The sequence below is a fragment of the Artemia franciscana genome, chromosome 3 (assembly GCF_032884065.1).
Source record: "Artemia franciscana chromosome 3, ASM3288406v1, whole genome shotgun sequence".
Lineage (NCBI taxonomy): Eukaryota > Metazoa > Arthropoda > Branchiopoda > Anostraca > Artemiidae > Artemia > Artemia franciscana.
Genome location: NC_088865.1, coordinates 19,352,647 through 19,372,372, shown reverse-complemented (window position 1 = coordinate 19,372,372; position 19,726 = coordinate 19,352,647). Strand labels below are relative to the sequence as shown.

Sequence of the window (19,726 nt, the reverse complement as noted above, 5' to 3'; positions counted from 1 at the left end):
AAAAATAGTCACGTTTCAGTGCGCCGTATCAGTGGCATTATGATTCAGTGTTTACTTTCAACTGTTTTTAGAGGTCGCTGTGGCTACCCGAGTGATAACAAACCGTTTTTAAGATTCAGTAATCATTTGGAATCGATGAAAGGAATACATATTTTGAGATCAATAATGCCTAAACCATTCTCTGAAAACTTTCTTTTGAGACAGGTATGCTCTTTATTGTCTATTTAGTCATATCAGCTTTGTTTATTCCTTTCTTTTAGAATAGATGGCTCTTTGAAATTTTTAAATAGGCAAATTGAGAAAATAGTCTACAATTCTTATAAATTTGGTAATTTAAAACAAGGAAGGCTTTTGACAGGGAAACCTTTCATGGGGGAAGCGGGTAAACGCTGAAGGGGCTGACCTCTTCTGAAGGAAATAAGCTAAATAAATAAGAATAGTAGCCTACCATTTTATTCCTTATGTAGTGTTCTAGCCTTGCTATACTTTACTCCCCCTCCCGGGGGGGGGGGGGTTATTTCCTATCTATTCTTAGAATGCGTCTCAGTTGTTTCAACTCATGTACTTTTAAACTGAATCAATAGTGATGAAACAAAAACTGGAAAAATAAATTACAGGTGGCATGATGTATCGAAAATTATATATAATTTGGGCTATATATTTGTACATAGGGGGGGGGGGGGGTAAAGTATAGCGAGGCTGCATGCAAGGTATGCTAGCTATGAGTATTCTGTATATTATGAAGTAAGAATTGTTTTCTTAACAGGTTTCCTTATCTCCAGGTAGCTATCTTGGCATTTACCTAACTACCTTATGGAGCAGAAGTCACATGTGAAAGAAACACCATTGATTTCTCATTTAGGTAAGGTTACAGAATAGTGGTTCTCCAGAAGTAGGCGTGGTTAAAGTCATTTTTGTGAGAATTCACCCCCCTCTCACTGTCCCTTTGATGGTCCCTTATATAGCCTTATGACATATAGGATAATAGGCAATCAAACTAAAAAAAGGACTAACAAAATCAAATGGTAAAATTCTAGTTTTGATTATCTTGGAAAGGGGTTAGGTTAGGAAAAATGAAACTTTCAGGGATGAGTCTAAAGGCTAAAGTGTGTCCCGGGAAGGTATTTTGAAGTACCCACCTTCACTCCTTCTCCCTCTAGAGGGCCCTGACCTTTGATGACCTTTAAAAAATATGTGTTATAAAAGTGAAACCTTGCAAAATAGATCTTCTGCTTGAATGAACTACAACAAAATTGTTTTCAGCTTCACAACTTTGCTCAAACCCAATTTATAAGGTTTTAAAGATATGCAAATACATTTCCTAGATTTTGAAAAAAAAACCCAAAAAACATTGATATGACTCAGAATTCTACTCAAATAACAGGAATTGCATTTTCAGAACTAAAGGCAGAGAAAAAGTAACTGCTAACTGAAAATTAAGGTCAAATGTTGTTTTGACAAAATTTCAATTGGTATAGACCTGTCATGTAGGCCAATTGTTGTCAAAATGGTGTATCTGCAACAACTCAGGAATGGCTAAGGGTATTAAGTTGACACTTTAACGAATATTAAATTGAAAAAAAACGAAGTTTTTCTGAGGGAAGTAAAGAGCGAAATTGGAACTAAAAACGAACAAAAATTATCAATTACCAGCCTATATAACATATATCAATAAAACTAGTGCAAATAAATCAATGGTGATATTTACCTATGTTTGTAGGATTACAGAAAACTAGCGGTCTACTGAAAACACAAAACAATATAGGATTTTTGGTTTGGTAAATGTAAACCATTTAAGGACACTTTTAACAGCATAAAAGTAAAGCTTTTTTAGACTGTTGCTTTATTATTATTATATTTTTTTAGTTTAATTTAGCATCACTTCTGCTCAATGAGCTCAGTTCAATGATTAACTTTCGTTTTGGATCTGAAAAGGACATTTCATGATTTTTTGTTGACAAGTTCAAAGTGAAGGAATCTTATTAGTATAAAGACTACAGACCCGTTTAAGAATTTGTATCACAACTTGAAATTCTCCGTTTTTAGAGAGAAATAACTGGATTTCCAGAGTTCATATTATGGTTGATATGTTCTTCGTTTCGAGTTTCCATTATTTTGTATGCTGTTTAATGAATTTAAACATATTATTTTTATGCCTAAGCTTTTAAGATAATTTTAATTGTACACTGAAAGTTTGTGACATCACAACTCCTGTCAGACTATCAAAAGCGTTATAGAATAGTTTGTTGTTGTTGTGAGGCTACGTATTTACTTTTGACTCCTAAATCAATGTTCCTGTTTTTATGGCACTTGGCATTAACCAAGTGACATATAGCAATCGCAAATTCTGTCGGTCTGTCTGTCTGTCGGTCCCGGTTTTGCTACTTTAGGCACTTCCAGGTAAGCTAGGGCGATGAATTTTGGCAGGCATATCAGGGGCCGGACCAGATTAAATTAGAAATATTCGTTTTCCCGATTTGACCATCTAGGGGGAGGCTGGGGGGCCAGTTAATTTGGAAAAAATAGAAAAATTGAAGTATTTTTAACTTACGAACGGTTGATCAGATCTTAATGAAATTTGATGTTTGGAAGGATATCGTGTCTCAGAGCTGTTATTTTAATTCCCGACTGGATCTGGTGACACTGGGAGGGGGTGTTGGGAGAAGGAAACCTAAAATCTTGGAAAACACTTAGAGTGGAGGGATCGGGATGAAACTTGGTGGGAAAAATAAGCACTAGTCCTAGATACATAATTGACATAACCGGGACGGAACCGCTCTCTTTGGGGTAGTTGGGGGGGGAAGGAGGTTAATTCTGAAAAATTAGAAAAAGTGAGGTATTTTTAACTTACGAACGGGTGATCGGATCTCAATGAAATTTGATATTTAGAAGGATATCGTGTCTCAAAGCTCTTATTCTAAATCCCGACCGGATCTGGTGACATCGGGGGGAGTTTGGGGGGGACCTAAAATCATGGAAAACGCTTAGATTGGAGGGATCGGGATGAAACTTGGTGGGAAAAATAAGCAGAAGTCATTCGTACGTGATTTACATAATTGGAACGGATCCGCTTTATTGGAAGGGGAGGGTTAATTCTGAAAAATTAGAAAAAATGACGTATTTTTAACTTACGAAGGAGTGATCGGGTCTTCATGAAGCTTCATATTTAGAAGGACCTCGTAACTCAGATCTCTTATTTTAAATCTCAATCGGTTCCAGCGTCATTGGGGGGGGGCAGTTGGGGGAGGACCGGAAATCTTAGAAAATACATAAGTGGAGAGATCAGGACGAAACTGGATGGGAAGAATAAAAACCTGTCTAAAATACGTGACTGACATAACTGGACCGGATCTGCTCTCTTTGGCGGAGTTTGGGGGGGGGTTAATTCGGAAAAATGAGGTATTTGTAACTTACAAACGGGTGACCAGATCTTAATGAAATTTGATATTTAGAAGGACCTTGTGCTTTAAAGCTCTTATTTTAAATTCCGACCAGATCCTGTGACATTGGGGGAAGTTGGAGGGGGTAACCGGAATTCTTCAAAAACGTGAAAATTGGGGTATTTTTATCTTACGAATAGGTGATCGGATTTTAGTGAAACTTGATATATATAGAAGGATCTTATGTCTCAGATGCTCCATTGTCGACTCGAATTGGATCTGGAGACATAGGGGGTTGGAGGAGGGAAACAGAAATCTTGGAAAACGCTTAGAGTGGAGAAATCAGGATGAAACTTGATGGGAAGAATGAGCACAAGTTCTAGATACGTGATTGACATAATTGGAACAGATCCGTTCTCTTTGGAGGAGCTGGGGGGGGGGTGTTAATTTGGAAAAATTAGAAAAATTGAGGTGTTTTTAACTTAAGAACAGGTGACCGGATCTTAATGAAATTTGATATTTAGAAGGAATTCATGTCTCAGAGCTCTTATTTCATATCCCGACCAGATCTGTTGACATTAGGGGGAGTTGGAGGGGGAAATCGGAAATCTTGTAAAACGCTTAGAGTGGAGGAATCGGGATGAAGCTTGGTGGATAGGAAAAGCAAATTTCCTAGATAAGTGATTGACGTAACCGTACTGGATTCGCTCTCTTTGGGGGAGTTGGGGGAAGGGGTTCAGTAATTTGGCGAGTTTGGTGCTTCTGGACGTACTAGGACGATGAAAATTGGTAGGCGTTTCAGGGAGCTGCACAAATTGACTTGATAAAGTCGTTTTTCCAGATTCGACCATCTGGGGGGCTAAAGAGAGAGGAAAAATTAGAAAAAATGAGGTATTTATAACTTAAGAGTGGGTGGTCGGATCTTAATGAATTTTGATATTTAGAAAGACATCGTGACTCAGAGCTCTTATTTTAAATCCCGACCGGCATTAAGCCTCTGATTTTCCTTTTAAATCAATCTATTGATTCTTAAAATTGTGTTAGAGCTCATACCATATGAGCTCTTAGCTCTTGTTTTTATGGCACTTAGTATCTACCAAGTGACATATAGCGATCGCAAATTCTGTCGGTCTGTCGGTCTGTCCGTCCCGGTTTTGCTAGTTTAGGCACTTCTAGGTAAGCTAGGACGATGAAATTAGTCAGGCGTATCAGGAACCAGACCAGATTAAATTAGAAATTGTCGTTTCCCCGATTCGACCATCTGGGGGGGGGGGGTGAGTGGGGGACGGTTAAATCGAAAAAAATAGAAAAAAATAAGGTATTTTTAACTTACGAACGGGTGATAGGATCTTAATGAAATTTGATATTTTGAAGGATATCTCGTCTTAGAGCTCTTATTTTAAACCTCGATCGGATCCGGTGACGTTGAGGGAAGTGGAGGGGGAACCTAAAATCTTGGAAAACGCTTAGAGTGGAGGGATCAGGATGAAACTTCGTGGAAAAAATAAGCAGAAGTCCTGGATACGTGATTGAAATAACTGGAACGGATCCGCTCGATTTGGGGGAGTTGGGGGGAGGGTTAATTCTGAAAAATTAGAAGAAATGAGGTATTTTCAACTTACGAAGGAGTAATCGGATCTTCATGAAATTTCATATTTAGAAGGCCCTCATAACTCAGGTCTCTTATTTTAAATCTCAACCGGATCCAGCGTCATTTGGGGGGGGGGGGGACCGGAAATCTTGGAAAACACTTAAAGCGGATAGATCAGGATGAAACTTGATGGGAAGAATAAAAAAAAAGTCCAAGATACGTGACTGACATAACCGGACCTGATCCGCTCTCTTTTCGTGGAGTTGGAGGGGGTAGTAATTTGGAAAAAATCGAAAAAATGAGGTATTAGTAACTTACGAACGGGTGATCAGATCTTAATGAAATTCGATATTTAGAAGGATCTTGTGTTTTAGAAATCTCATTTTAAATCCCGACCAGATCTGGTGACATTGGGGGGAGTTGGAGGGGGAAACCGGAATTCTTGGAAAACGTGAAAATTGAGGTATCTTTGTCTTACGAATGGGTGATCGGATCTTAATAAAACTTGATACATAGAATGATCTTATGTCTCAGGTGCTCTATCTTTAATTCGAATCGGATCCAGGGACATAAGGGGTTTTAGGGGAGGGGGGGGGGAACAGAAATCTTGGAAACCGGAAATCTTGGAAAACGCTTGGAGTGGAGAGATCGGGATGAAACTTGATGGGAAGAATAAGCACAAGTTATAGAAGCGTGATTGACATAACTGGAACGGATCCGTTCTCTTTGGGGGAGCTGGGAGGGTGTTAATTTGGAAAAATTAGAAAAATTGAGGTATTTTTAACTTAAGAACGGGTGATCAGACCTTGCAGAAATTTGATATTTAGAAGGAAGTCATGTCTCAGAGCTCTTGTTTAAAATCCTGACCAGATCTGTTGACTTCAGGGGGAGTTGGAGGGGGAAACTGGAAATCTTGGAAAACGCTTAGAGTGGAGGGATCGGGATGAAACTTGGTGGGAAAAATAAACATTAAGCTTCTGATTTTCCTTTTAAATCCATTTATTGATTCTTAGAATTTTGCTAGAGCTCATACCATATTAGCTCTTGGCTCTTCCGGCCTCGTCACAAGTGCCATATGAGCTCTTAGCTCTTGTTATACTTGACTTTTGTGTTTTCAGTAAAATGCTAGTTTTCTGTAATCCTACAAACATAGGGAAATATCACCAGTTGATTTATTTGCACTAGTTTTATTGATGTATATTAGACAGGCTGGTAAGTAATAATTTTTGTTCGTTTTAAGTTTCAACTTCGCTCTTTACTTCCCTTCAAAAAACTTTGTTTTTTTAAATTAATCTTTGCTTGTTTTTGATTCGAATTTAATTAAAAAACGACACTGCCATGATCTTTTTAATTTATACGGAATAATTTCTATTCGTTTTAAGTCTCAATGTTGCTCCTTGGTTTTTGTTGAAATCTTATTTTTTTATATAATTTCCAATCACCTCCAATCTAGGAGAGATATGACTCCACGGCCCTTACTAAGAAGCTGAACGAAGAAGCCGTACAAAAATTGAAGGAAAAGATAAGTTTAAGAAGGGAAAGAAAAATCATAACATAGTGTCGTTCCTTTTTGTATTTAGATCTTTAATTCTAATTAAAGAAATAGATCTTTAATTCTTGGTTTAAAAAAATTAAGTTTAGTAGCACTTAGAAAGTAGTTCTTGGCAAGCAGCTTCGAAAAAGAAGGTTAGGTAAGCGGACAGGTTTGCATATCGACATGCTTGTGGAAAATTTTGCTAGCTCAACAGAAATGTGCCTTCAGGCTTAGGGAGTTACTTGACCAGTCCCTATATAGAAAAGCCAATCATTACTTAGGTCAGTTCTTTTTAGTACATCTTTACCTTTTTTATTACTATATGGCTCGTTTTTCAGTTTTCTCTGTCATTTTCACTTGATTTTAGAAAGTTCTTGTCGGCCATTAGCCCCAGCTTTTCCACTTGAGACAAAAGTAAATAGCGACGAAGACCACACCGTTTTTCCATAACAAACAAACGTAATTTACAAAACAATAGGGAAATTTTCTCAAGACAGTGGAATTCAATTCAGTGACTATTTCGGCCCTGTGTCCAAGGGCCGTCTTCAGCACCACATCATATATATATATATGTATATATATATATATATATATATATATATATATATATATATATATATATATATATATATATATATATATATATATATATATATACTAGCTGTTAGGGGGGCGCTTCGCTCCCCCCAATCCCCCCGCGCGTGTAAGTCGTTACGCGCCATATTAGTTACGCGCCATTGTAGTTGTGTCCCTGTGTCCCACCTGTGAATATAGATACATATCTATATATATAAAAATAAGTTGTCTTTGTGTGTGTCGAGTGACGTCATGTTTGTGTGTCGACTGACGTCATTATAAGGATTGAGCTGTATGCGTTTGTCGAATGACGTCATGTTTGTCAACTGATGAAATTACATACCGGGACACCGGGACACAAATGACGACCGGGACACAGGGAATATAAATGACGACCGGGAACCTCAAAGAGAAATTACAGACTGGGACACCCGGACACAAATCACGACCGGGACACAGGGAATATAAATGACGACCGGGACACAGGGATTGTTCGAATAGAAATTTCAGACCGGGACACAAATGACGACCGGGACACCGGGACACAGGGAATATAAATGACAACCGGGACACTCAAAGAGAAATTACAAACTGGGATACCGGGACACAAATGACGACCGGGACACAGGGAATATTAATGACGACCGGGACAAAGGGACACATCATTAGAATAATGAGGTATAGATCTGAATACGGATTGTTTTTCCCATGGACAATTATATGTTGCATGTTCAAGTGTCAGTAAACCTGACAATCTATTTATATGCACAGACAATGGGACAGCGAAGAATGATGTATATTCGCATGTTTTACGTAGTTAAAAACATGTATATATATCTATCTCTATTCACAGGTGGGACACAGGGACACAACTACAATGGCGCTTAACGGCTTACGCGCGCGGGGGGCTTGGGGGGCGCGAAGCGCCCCACCAACTAGGTGGCTTCACGCCATCCCAACAGCTAGTATATATATATTTATATATTCATGGGGTTTCAGGCTCTTTTTCGAAACCACCATAAACTTCTTTTCGCAATAAACTTTTACTTTTAAGATTAACCAAAACAATAGTGACTATTCCTGATTCAGTGTCTGACGGCAACTTTTTTCACCGGGAAGTTTTTTTTTTTAACAACGCATTTTTCAACTTTTGGTTACTATGGGCTGTAGTTTGGTCTTTACTAGGTTGCAGCTACTGCTGCAACCATGATTGAGCGGATTGTATGCTAAATCAAAGACACTATGTTCGTCCATGTTGTCAAAACAAACAGAAATTCCAATAAATAGCCAAGTCAAACTCAAAACGAGAAAAATTAGTTTGAGTGGGGCTGATATCCCCCATGCCCTCTCAAAACCAGAACATAATTTGTGCTTTACTGAAACTAAACACGTTTCAAGTGTTTTCACTTTTTATTTTAATAAATGTAAAATTATTAAAACTTCAAGGAATAAATATCAGTATTTGTAAATTAAACTGGCAATCCACGGCCATTTCTTTTTTTTCAGTAACGCGCAAATTTTGTTCTGGTCTTAGGCATGGGGGGTTATCAGCCCTACTCACGTTAGTTTGTGCTCGTTTTGAGTTTGACTAGGCTATTTATTGTAATTTCTGTTCGTTTTGAGTTTCATGTGTTTATCGATGCTGATTTATGGTTGTTTTACGCTTGGAAGATTATTTGACTCTATTTTTGCTCATTTTTGGCTTAATGGAGCTTTTTTTTTTTAAACTGGTTCTATGGAAAAAAGTTTATTAAATTAACCAAAATCAAGGGCACAGGCTTTACAATTGGCGGTCCTGATTCTGAGCCAGTAAAAAGAATTTTAGACTTGATTGCAAAGCCGTGTCCTGTTGGGGGGGGGGTGTGTATTGTTTGAACTCCCCCCCCCCATGTTTTTCTAACTCGTAAGAACGTAGAAAAATAAATTAAAACACATTTTTGATGCATTAAAAAAAAAAATTGCAACCCCCTCCCTACCCCACAAAAAAATCCTTTATACCCCCCATCCCCCTAAAAAAGATCCTTGGGTTTGGCCCTGCCTGATTGGTTCTTTTTGAGCAATAGAGAGCCAGTGAAAAGAACAAAAACTTTTTTGTCTGTGATTTTATTCATTCTACTGTTGTCATTATAAGTTTTCCATTTCGCGTAGCTATTTGACAGAGAGAGTTGCACGTACACATACTTACTGGCAGACGTGAAGGCATGTGAAGCCATACTTATCGATCCAGTTATTGAATTGGCCGAAAGAGATGCAAATCTGGTCAAGGATCTTGGTCTCAATTTAAAGTATGCCAGTAAGTATTTATTAAGTATTTTTATGCGGCAAGATTATATGAGGCAGAATCCCATAAGAAATACAATGTTAGTCCAGGGGTGGCGTACATCTTAAGAAATTACGCATATGAGGTGGCGCATGCCAAGCGTAGCTGAAACTGTGCCAAGGTTGACCGAACTCTGCGGCAAACATGACGCTCTGAAATGTACAACAGGTGACGGAAAGTGGGTACCCTTCATAGTAGTTTCGCAATTATTTATTTATATCCCTCAGAATGGAGTAGTACATAAAATACATTGCAAAAAAAATTACTTCAACAAACGAAAAAGCATTTACTTAAAATAGGCTTAATAACATAACTGGGCCAAATGTGTAAAAAGATCAAACATTATTTAAATTCTGGAGTAAAGGGAAGAGGTTGTGCATTAAGATTAAATTTTCAGACTTACGATAGAAGTTATCCTTCTTAATCCTAGCTAATTCCAACGACTCTTTAATTTTAAATCTCAAAACTAATTCAGTGTTACTAAAACAAATCGGAAAGTAAAAATTTACAATATTTATAATAGTAAACCAAATTGTAATCTTGCAACGTAAGTCCCATCATTATTTTTAGCTGGACAGCTAGAAATAACTCACCAATTAGAAACTCGGGTAACATTTTATTTGGACCGAATGTAAATTGATGTGGTGATGCTTTTTACCCGGGATGCATTCAGGAATTCATTTATCATTAACGGTGATTAATTGTTTGTTATTACCTTCAACCTAGTATGGCAGATAAAACCAAGTTAGCTTATAAAGTGCTTAAAATACATCAAAGGTGCTAACATTGTAGTCTGCTCTGCATTTATAAAGTAAAAATTGCCTATAAGTCAGTGGTGATTCTTGCATATCATGCGCCCGGGGCGACATCTTGGTTAGCGCCCACTTCCATGTCTCCCAAAAATTTTCAGGCCAAATTTTAAGAAAATTTTCATTTATTAACAAAATTTATAATTTATTTAAATCTGACTTTTCTTTCTTTATGTTGGAGAAAACATGGTAAAATGAAAATACCGGATTCAATTTCCTTATTCTTCCTGCTTACTGCGCCCTCTATTTTATTTAAACAAAAATAAAATTTCAAAAATTACAAAATGATTACAAATGTTTGACTATTTATTTGAAATTTTGCGCCCCTAAAACTTCTGTGCAAGGGCCAAGCACCCCCTCTGGCACTCCTAAAAACGTCTCTTCTATGAACTATTGTTCTTTGTTGTCTTGGAATATGTTCCTGTATGTGTGGCTTTCATAAAATGATGTTTTTCAAGGCCTGTGTGAGATAGTTGTAAATAAAAAAAAAACGGATAATATAGGGAAGGATCTATAGATCATGCACAGATTATGTGCCCGGGTGGGATTCTTTAGATGTAATTCTCTTTTGTTTTAACCTTGTGTTATTTTCTCTATTAAAATTAAGTCAGATTTTTCAACAGACCTGTCAGAAAGTATGTATTTTGATTTGAAATATCTGTATGAAGTAGATCTAATTTTTATGGCACTGGTTATTAGCAAGTGACATATAGCGATCGCAATTTCTGTCCGTCGGTCTGTCTGTCGGTCGGTCGGTCCCGATATTGCTAGAACGGGCACTTCCAGATAAGCTAGGACGACGAAAGTTGGTAGGCGTATCAGGGACCAGACTAGATTAAATTAGAAATAGTCGCTTCTCGATTCAACCATCTGGGGAGGAGTTTAGGGACGGTTAAATCGGAAAAATTAGAAAAATGAGGCATTTTAACTTATGAACGGGGATCGGATCATAATGAAATTTGATAATTAGAAGGACCTTGTGTCTCAGAGCTCTTATTTTAAGTCCCGACCATATCTGGTGACACTGGGGGGAATTGGAGGGGGAAACCGGAAATCTTGGAAAACGCTTAGAGTAAAGAGATCGGGATGAAACTTGGTGGGAAGAATAAGAACAAGTCCTAGATACGTGATTGACATAACTGGAACGGATTCGCTCTCTTTGGGGGAGCTGGGGGAGTTCCAGTGCTTAGGTGAGTTCGGTGCTTCTGGACGTGCTAGGACGATAAAAATTGGTAGGCGTGTCAGGGACCTGCACAAATTGACTTGATAACAGTCTTTTACCCGATTTGACCCTCTGGGGGGGGGGGCTGGAGAGAGGAGAAATAGTGAAAATTGAGGCATGTTTATCTTACGAATGCGTGATCGGATCTTAATGAAACTTTATATATAGAAAGATCTCATGTCTCAGATACTCCATTTTCAATTTGGACAGGATCCGAGGACATTGAGGGATGGAGGGGGGAAGCGGAAATCTTGGAAAACGCTTAGAGGGGAGAGATCGGGATGAAACTTGATTGGAAGAATAAGCACTTGTTCTAAATACATGATTGACAGAACCGGACCGGATCCGATCTCTTTGGGGGAGCTAGGCGGGAGATTTCCAGTGCTTTTGCGAGTTCAGTGCTTCTGGACGAACAGCAAAAGCGATAACTCTAGTACCGAGTCTAATTTTAGGTTCTGATGTCGTCACAAGTGCCATATGAGCCACTGGCTCTTGTTCTTCATAAGTCTTAAATCTTTACTAGCTATACAACTGATATGATAGTAAAACTAAGTCTGCCAAGTTAAAATCTTTGTCAAGAGAAAAGTATTTGGTTCCATTCGGTCATTAACTTCTTGCTATTAGGAACAATTGCCTACGAATTGTTTTGGGACCCGACTGACTGATCGTATTTCAACACAAGAGACTATACGAACAATGTGGTTCCATCCCCTTTCTAGGGCTATAATGAGAGAAAGGTTGAGATGGCTAGGGCATGTTCTGCGGATGAGGAATGGCAGATTGCGAAGGATTATCCATTTCGGCACACCGTCTAGGACTAAAGGAAAAGCAGTTTGTCCTCGGTTGGGGTGGGAGGATGTCGTAAGGAAGTATTTAAGGGGAAATGGGGACTTCTAGGGAAGGTGTAAAGAGGGAGGCTTTGCTAGGTTGGGACGAAGGAGGAGTGTGCGTATCTGTGTTGGCTTCGGGTGGGTTGGTGCTGTTGTGAGTTGTTAGTAGTAATATTAGGAACAACTCTATTTCTCAGTTTCTTATATTAGAATTTAGCAATTTCTCTGCTGGGTAGCGCTTATTTTTCTTTTCTTCTTCTTTTTTTTCTTGATATATTTAACGAAAATCGGTTTGAAAATACTTTAAGTACCAAGGAAATAAAAATACCCCCCCCCCATACCCATCTTAGATCCACTCATATCTGAAAACCGAGATTTAGCTAGATCAAAAGGTGTTATATATTCTATAAGGGTTAATCTTTGATTTCCGGGGAAAGATTAGGGCTATCCAGTTGAAACTTTCAGGGGTTGTTGGAAGGGGACAAAAGGAACTGGAAAACATAACTTTAGGCTAGGGAGGACTAAGGGGGCTACATTATTCGTCCCTGATGCTAACAAAAGTGTACATGCTGTTAACAGGTGAGGTAACAGACAAAAGTCAAATTTGTCATCCTCTTGAAAGGGCCTAACGGGAGATATCTCGGGAACAGTTTAGCCGATGGACTTCAGTCCATCTGTCAAACTTGTCATCCTCTTGAAAGGGATTAACGGGAGATATCTCGGGAACAGTTTAGCCGATGGGCTTCGATCTTTTACGAATAGGCCTATGTTCCTTGAGTCATGGGGGCTTGAAACATACGTCTCCCGATTGCAAGAAGGAGGTGGGTGGAAAGGGCTATAAGATGCAACGTGGCACTTGTTGCAATGACTATAAAGTTTCTAGGATATGATACTTATTGCATAGGAGCAGGGAACTTAAGGAGGTATCTGAGCCTGTCCTAAATCCGAAGTTTCACAGAATTTTGGCTACTTCTTATGAAACTACTAATTCTATTGGTTGTTTTTTTGGAGGGGGACCCTCCCCCTACCTGTCAAAAAATTCTGTTAACATGACTTCACAGGAGACAACAAACATCAACGAAAGTTTGAAAAAAATATATGGTGTATGGGGGGGGGGCAAGTTAAAATATTCGTTGAGCTTAGTTTACAATAAGTTCTTATAAAAATAACACGCTGACGAGTTACAATGAAATAAATTTCACTTGATTCTTTTTTTTTTTTTTTTTTTTTTTTTATCTATTTTCACCCAAAACGGTAAGCACCGCTTTTAAATGGAGAGTTAAATAAGTTGCAAAGTTAACCAAGTTCATTTTTTCATGAAATATTCTTTAAACTGATACGACACAAAAAAATCCTATCGTATTTCAGTTAAGATTTTCTTTTCTGTTTTAGTCCTTTTTTTCTAAATGGAGGTTTCAGTATGAGAACTAACCAAGTCTATTTTTTCCATTCTTTCTACGGTAATTTTCAAGAAAACAACAGGTTTTTGTGTTTAGATTTAGGTTAAAGCTGCATTCAGATTATTATTCTATAATTAGTTATCGTTTATTTAAGTTTTCCAGAAACTTGTATGCTTTCAGTATCTCAAATAATTTAATAATCGATCAATAAACCTAATTATAAATTTTAAGGATCGCAATCCACGTTTTTAGAAGAAAGCTTATTTGACCTCTCTATGAAACTCTTCTATCATTACTATTCAACCTAAGATTTTGTTAGTATTTTTTTTAAAGTTGCTGACTAATTTTTTCATGCAAATGGAACATCTAATTCTGGTCAGTGTTTCCACTTCCCTTTTCAAATAGTCTGTAAAACCTCGTCAATTTTTGGCACCATTTTTTGTCAGAAGATGGATCGGGAACTCGGTAGATCTCCCGGAAAACGATTGAAATGGAAACACTGATTCTGGTCACTAGAATCAAACAATTTCCCTACTTGACTTTATATTTATATTCCGTTTTTTTTTCTTTCAGTAAATACGCACATGCATGCAGACCATATTACTGGAACAGGGAAGCTTAAAAAGTTAATACCTGGTTGCCAGAGTATTATCAGCAAAGCAGCTGGTGCTAAAGCGGACATATACGTCGAAAATAAAGACGAAATCAAATTTGGCAATTTCAAATTGGAAGTGAGAAGTACCCCTGGCCACACTAATGGTATTTCTTTCTTCTGCTTTTTTGTTATATATTCCTTCTTACATGGAGGAGTGACCGGATTATTTAAGTACCAACTGATCTGTAACATTATGGAATTACTTTGCAGACAAGGGATTTTGAGTAAATTTATGCTTTTTCATGTAATTCAGCTAGGAAGAAAGCGAATACGTCACTTGATGTCTTTTCTATGCTCTTTCCAAATATTATAATTACTTCTGGGGCAAATTTTTTTTTTTGCCCTCAAAGGGGCTTACGAATAGCCGATAGTAACAACAAGTCTAAAAATATATTTTTAAAAACTGTCTCGTGAGAAAGAACTGCGACTTATATCAAACAGTTCGTGGTAACGGACTGTAGTAAGGAGCGACCCGGCTCAATAGTAAACGAAACGCTGAAATTTAGGAGGATATAAATGCCTCGCTCTTTATGCTAAAGTATTTTTAGAACCCCTAATATGCGTAATAATCTCTGTTCGTTTTAAGTTTCAATGCTACTCCTTACTTTCAATTGAAAAAACGTTTTTATGTTTATTTTTTCATTGTTTTTTTTATAGTAATGCTAGAAAATCCTGCGCCCTTTTCATTGGATTTTCTTCCCCCATAACATATTCCTCCAAGGAAAGATCTTCCCACATAGCCCCCTCCCCTCAAACCCGCCCCCAAACCAAAAAAATCCCCCTGAAAACGTCTACACTTCACAATAACCATTACTATATGTAAACACTGGTCAAAGTTTGTAACTTGCAGCCCCTCCCATGCTACATTATTTTTAGTAATTTCAACTATTTATTCTACGGCCTTTTTGATTCAGGGGTCATTCTTAAAGAATTGGGACAAAACTTGAGATTTAGTGTAAAGAGCGAGGTATTAACGAGGGTACAAACCCCCTCGTATACATAATAAAAATATAAGAATATAAAAGTTTGTTACGTAAGTTAATTCTTAAGTTACGCATATTTTTATGGCACTTGGTATTAACCAAGTGACATATAGCAGTCGCCAATTCTGTCGATCTGTCTGTCGGTCCCGGTTTTGCTACTTTAGGCACTTCCAGGTAAGCTAGGACGATGAAATTTGGCAAGCGTATCAGGGACCGGACCAGATTAAATTAGAAATAGTCGTTTTCCCGATTTGACCATCTGGGGGGGAGTGGGGGCCCGGTTAATTCGCAAAAAATAGAAAAAATGAAGTATTTTTAACTTATCAGCGGGTTATTGGATCTTAATGACATTTGATGATTGGAATGATATTGTGTCTCAGAGCTCTTATTTTAAATCCCGACCGGATCTGATGACATTGGGGGGAGTTGGAGGGGGAAAACCTAAAGTCCCGGTTTTGCTACTTTAGGCACTTCCAGGTAAGCTAGGACGATGAAATTTGGCAAGCGTATCAGGGACCGGACCAGATTAAATTAGAAATAATTGTTTTCCCGATTTGACAATCTGGGGGGGGGGGGAGTGTTGGCCGGTTAATTCGGAAAAACTAGAAAAAATGAAGTATTTTTAACTTATGAGCGGGTGATTGGATCTTAATGAAATTTGATGTTTGGAATGATATTGTGTCTCAGAGCTCTTATTTTAAATCCCGACTGGGTCTGATGACATTGGGGGGAGTTGGAGGGGGGAAACCTAAAATCTTGGAAAACACTTAGAGTAGAGGGATCGGGATGAAACTTGATGGGAAAAATAAGCGCAAGTCCCAGATACATCATTGACATAATCGGAACTAATTTGCTCTCTTTGGGGTAGTTGGGGGGGGGGGGGAGTAATTCTTAAAAATTAGAAAAATGAGGTATTTTCAACTTACGAACGGGTGATCGGATCTCAATGAAATTTGATGTTTAGAAGGATATCGTGTCTTAGAGCTGTTATTTTAAATCCCGACCGGATCTGGTGATGGGGGCGGGGAGTTGGGAGGGGGAAACCTAAAACTTGGAAAACACTTAGAGTGGAGGGATCGGGATGAAACATGGTGGGAAAAATATACATAAGTCCTAGATAGATGATTGACATAAACGGAACGGATCCGCTCTCTTTTGGGTAGTTGGGGGGGGGGGGGGTATTTCTGAAAAAATAAAAAAATGAGGTATTTTTAACTTACGAACGGGTGATCGGATCTCAATGAAATTTGATATTTAGAAGGATATCGTGGCTCAGAGCTCTTATTTTAAACTCGACTGGGTCTGGTGACATTGGGGGGGGGGGAGTTGGGAGGGAGAAACCTAAAAATCGGAAAACACTTAGAGTGGAGGGATCGGGATGAAACTTGGTGGAAAAAAAACACGAGTCCTAGATACATGATTGACATAATCAGAACGGATCCGCTCTCTTTGGGGTAGTTGGGGGGGGGGGTTAATTCCGAAAAATTAGAAAAAATGAGGAATTTTTAACTTACGAACGGGTGATTGGATCTCCATGAAATTTGATTTTTAGAAGGATATCGTGTCTAAAGCTCTTATTTTAAATCCTGACCGGATCTGGTGACATTGGGGGAAGTTTGGGGTGGGGAGACCTAAAATGATGGGAAACGCTTAGATTGGAGGGATTGGGATGAAACTTGGTTGGAAAAATAAGCAGAAGTCTTGCATACGTGATTTACATAATTGGAACGGATCCGCTCAATTGCGGGGGGGGGGGGGTAATTCTGAAAAATAAGAAAAATGACGTATTTTTAACTTACGAAGGAGTGATCGGATCTTCATGAAACCTCATATTTAGAAGGACCTCGTAACTCCGATATCTTATTTTAAATCTCAACCGGATCAAGCGTAATTGGGGGGGGGGGGCAGTTGGGAGGACCGGAAATCTTAGAAAATACTTAAAGCTGTGAGATCAGGATGAAACTGGATGGGAAGAATATAAACCTGTCTAAGATACGTGACTGACATAACTGGACCGGATCTGCTCTCTTTGGTTGAATTGGGTGGGGGGGGGGTAATTTTGAAAATTGAGGTATTTGTAACTTACGAAAGGGTGACCAGATCTTAATGAAATTTGATATTTAGAAGGATCTTGTGCTTTAAAGTTCTAATTTCAAATTCCGACCAGATCCTGTGACATTCGGGGGAGTTGAAGGGGGGAACCGGAATTCTTGGAAAACATGAAAATTGGAGTATTTATATCTTACGAATAGATGATCGGATCGTAATGAAATTTGATTTTTAGAAGGAATTCATGTCTCAGAGCTATTATTTCAAATCCCGACCAGATCTTTTGACATTGTGGGGATTGGAAAAACACTTGGAGTGTAGGAATCGGGATGGAGCTTGGTGGATAGAATAAACAAATGTCATTGATACGTGATTGACAGAATCGTACTGGATTCGCTCTCTTTGGGGGAGTTGGGGGGAGGGGTTCAGTGATTTGGCGAGTTCGGTGCTTCTGGACGTGCTAGGGCGATGAAAATTGGTAGGCGTGTCAGGGAGCTGCACAATTTGACTTGATAAAGTCGTTTTCCCAGATCTTTTGACATTGTGGGGATTTGGAGGGGGAAATCTTGGAAAAACACTTGGAGTGTAGGAATCGGGATGAAGCTTGGTGGATAGAATAAACAAATGTCATTGATACGTGATTGACAGAATCGTACTGGATTCGCTCTCTTTGGGGGAGTTGGGGGGAGGGGTTCAGTGATTTGGCGAGTTCGGTGCTTCTGGACGTGCTAGGGCGATGAAAATTGGTAGGCGTGTCAGGGAGTAGGCGTGTCAATCGGGATGAAGCTTGGTGGATAGAATAAACAAATGTCATTGATACGTGATTGACAGAATCGTACTGGATTCGCTCTCTTTGGGGGAGTTGGGGGGAGGGGTTCAGTGATTTGGCGAGTTCGGTGCTTCTGGACGTGCTAGGGCGATGAAAATTGGTAGGCGTGTCAGGGAGCTGCACAATTTGACTTGATAAAGTCGTTTTCCCAGATTTTTTGACATTGTGGGGATTTGGAGGGGGAAATCTTGGAAAAACACTTGGAGTGTAGGAATCGGGATGAAGCTTGGTGGATAGAATAAACAAATGTCATTGATACGTGATTGACAGAATCGTACTGGATTCGCTCTCTTTGGGGGAGTTGGGGGGAGGGGTTCAGTGATTTGGCGAGTTCGGTGCTTCTGGACGTGCTAGGGCGATGAAAATTGGTAGGCGTGTCAGGGAGCTGCACAATTTGACTTGATAAAGTCGTTTTCCCAGATCTTTTGACATTGTGGGGATTTGGAGGGGGAAATCTTGGAAGAACACTTGGAGTGTAGGAATCGGGATGAAGCTTGGTGGATAGAATAAACAAATGTCATTGATACGTGATTGACAGAATCGTACTGGATTCGCTCTCTTTGGGGGAGTTGGGGGGAGGGGTTCAGTGATTTGGCGAGTTCGGTGCTTCTGGACGTGCTAGGGCGATGAAAATTGGTAGGCGTGTCAGGGAGCTGCACAATTTGACTTGATAAAGTCGTTTTCCCAGATTCGACCATCTGGGGGGCAAAAGGGAGATGAAAAATTAGAAAAAATTAGGTATTTATAACTTACGAGTGGGTGATCGGATCTTAATGAATTTTGATATTTAGAAGGACTTTGTGACTCAGAGCTCTTATTTTAAATCTTTACCGGCATTAAGCCTCTTATTTTCCTTTTTAAATCAATCTATTGATTCATAGAATTTTGTTAGAGCTCATACCATATGATCTCTTGGCTCTTAGCTCTTCTCGCTTCGTCACAAGTGCCATATGAGCTCTTAGCTCTTGTTTTACTAATAAAAACGTTCGTTAAAAATTAAAAGTTCTAATTGCCTTTTTAAGTAACCGAAAAATTGGAGGGCAACTAGGCCTCCATCCCCACCCCTTATTTCTCAAAATCGTCTGATCAAAACTAAGAGAAAGCCATTTAGCCAAAAAAAAGAATTAATATACAGATTTCATTTTAATAATTTATGTGCGGAGAGCCAAAATCAAACATGCATTAATTCAAAAAAGTTCAGAAATTAAATAAAAATAAACTAGTTTTTTTAACTGAAAGTAAGGAGCGACGTTAAAACTTAAAACGAACAGAAATTACTCCATATATGAAATGGATTGTCCCCTCGTCAATCCCTCGCTCTTTACGCTAAAGTTTGACTCTTTGCCGCAATTCTACTTTTTAAAACAATTAAAAGCTTTAGCGTAAAGAGCGAGGCATTGAGGAGGGGACAACCCATTTCATATACGGAGTAATTTCTGTTCGTTGTAAGTTTTAATGTCGCTCCTTACTTTCAGTTAAAAAAACTAGTTTTTTTTTTATTTAATCTGATTAAGGGATGGTTTTGATTACAGGTTGACAGCTTCATAT

General features: G+C 38.6%; 1 protein-coding gene across 1 annotated transcript in view; it reads left to right on the top strand.

Annotated features, from left to right (window-relative positions):
* Positions 1-19,726, top strand: part of LOC136024982 (persulfide dioxygenase ETHE1, mitochondrial-like) — a 41,541-nt gene continuing 21,815 nt past the window's right edge. Inside the window, exons 1-3 of the mRNA XM_065700591.1 lie at positions 1-204; positions 9,230-9,374; positions 14,236-14,421. Coding sequence (XP_065556663.1) covers positions 40-204; positions 9,230-9,374; positions 14,236-14,421 — 496 coding nt within the window. The 5' untranslated portion in view covers positions 1-39. The remainder of the gene's footprint in view (positions 205-9,229; positions 9,375-14,235; positions 14,422-19,726) is intronic.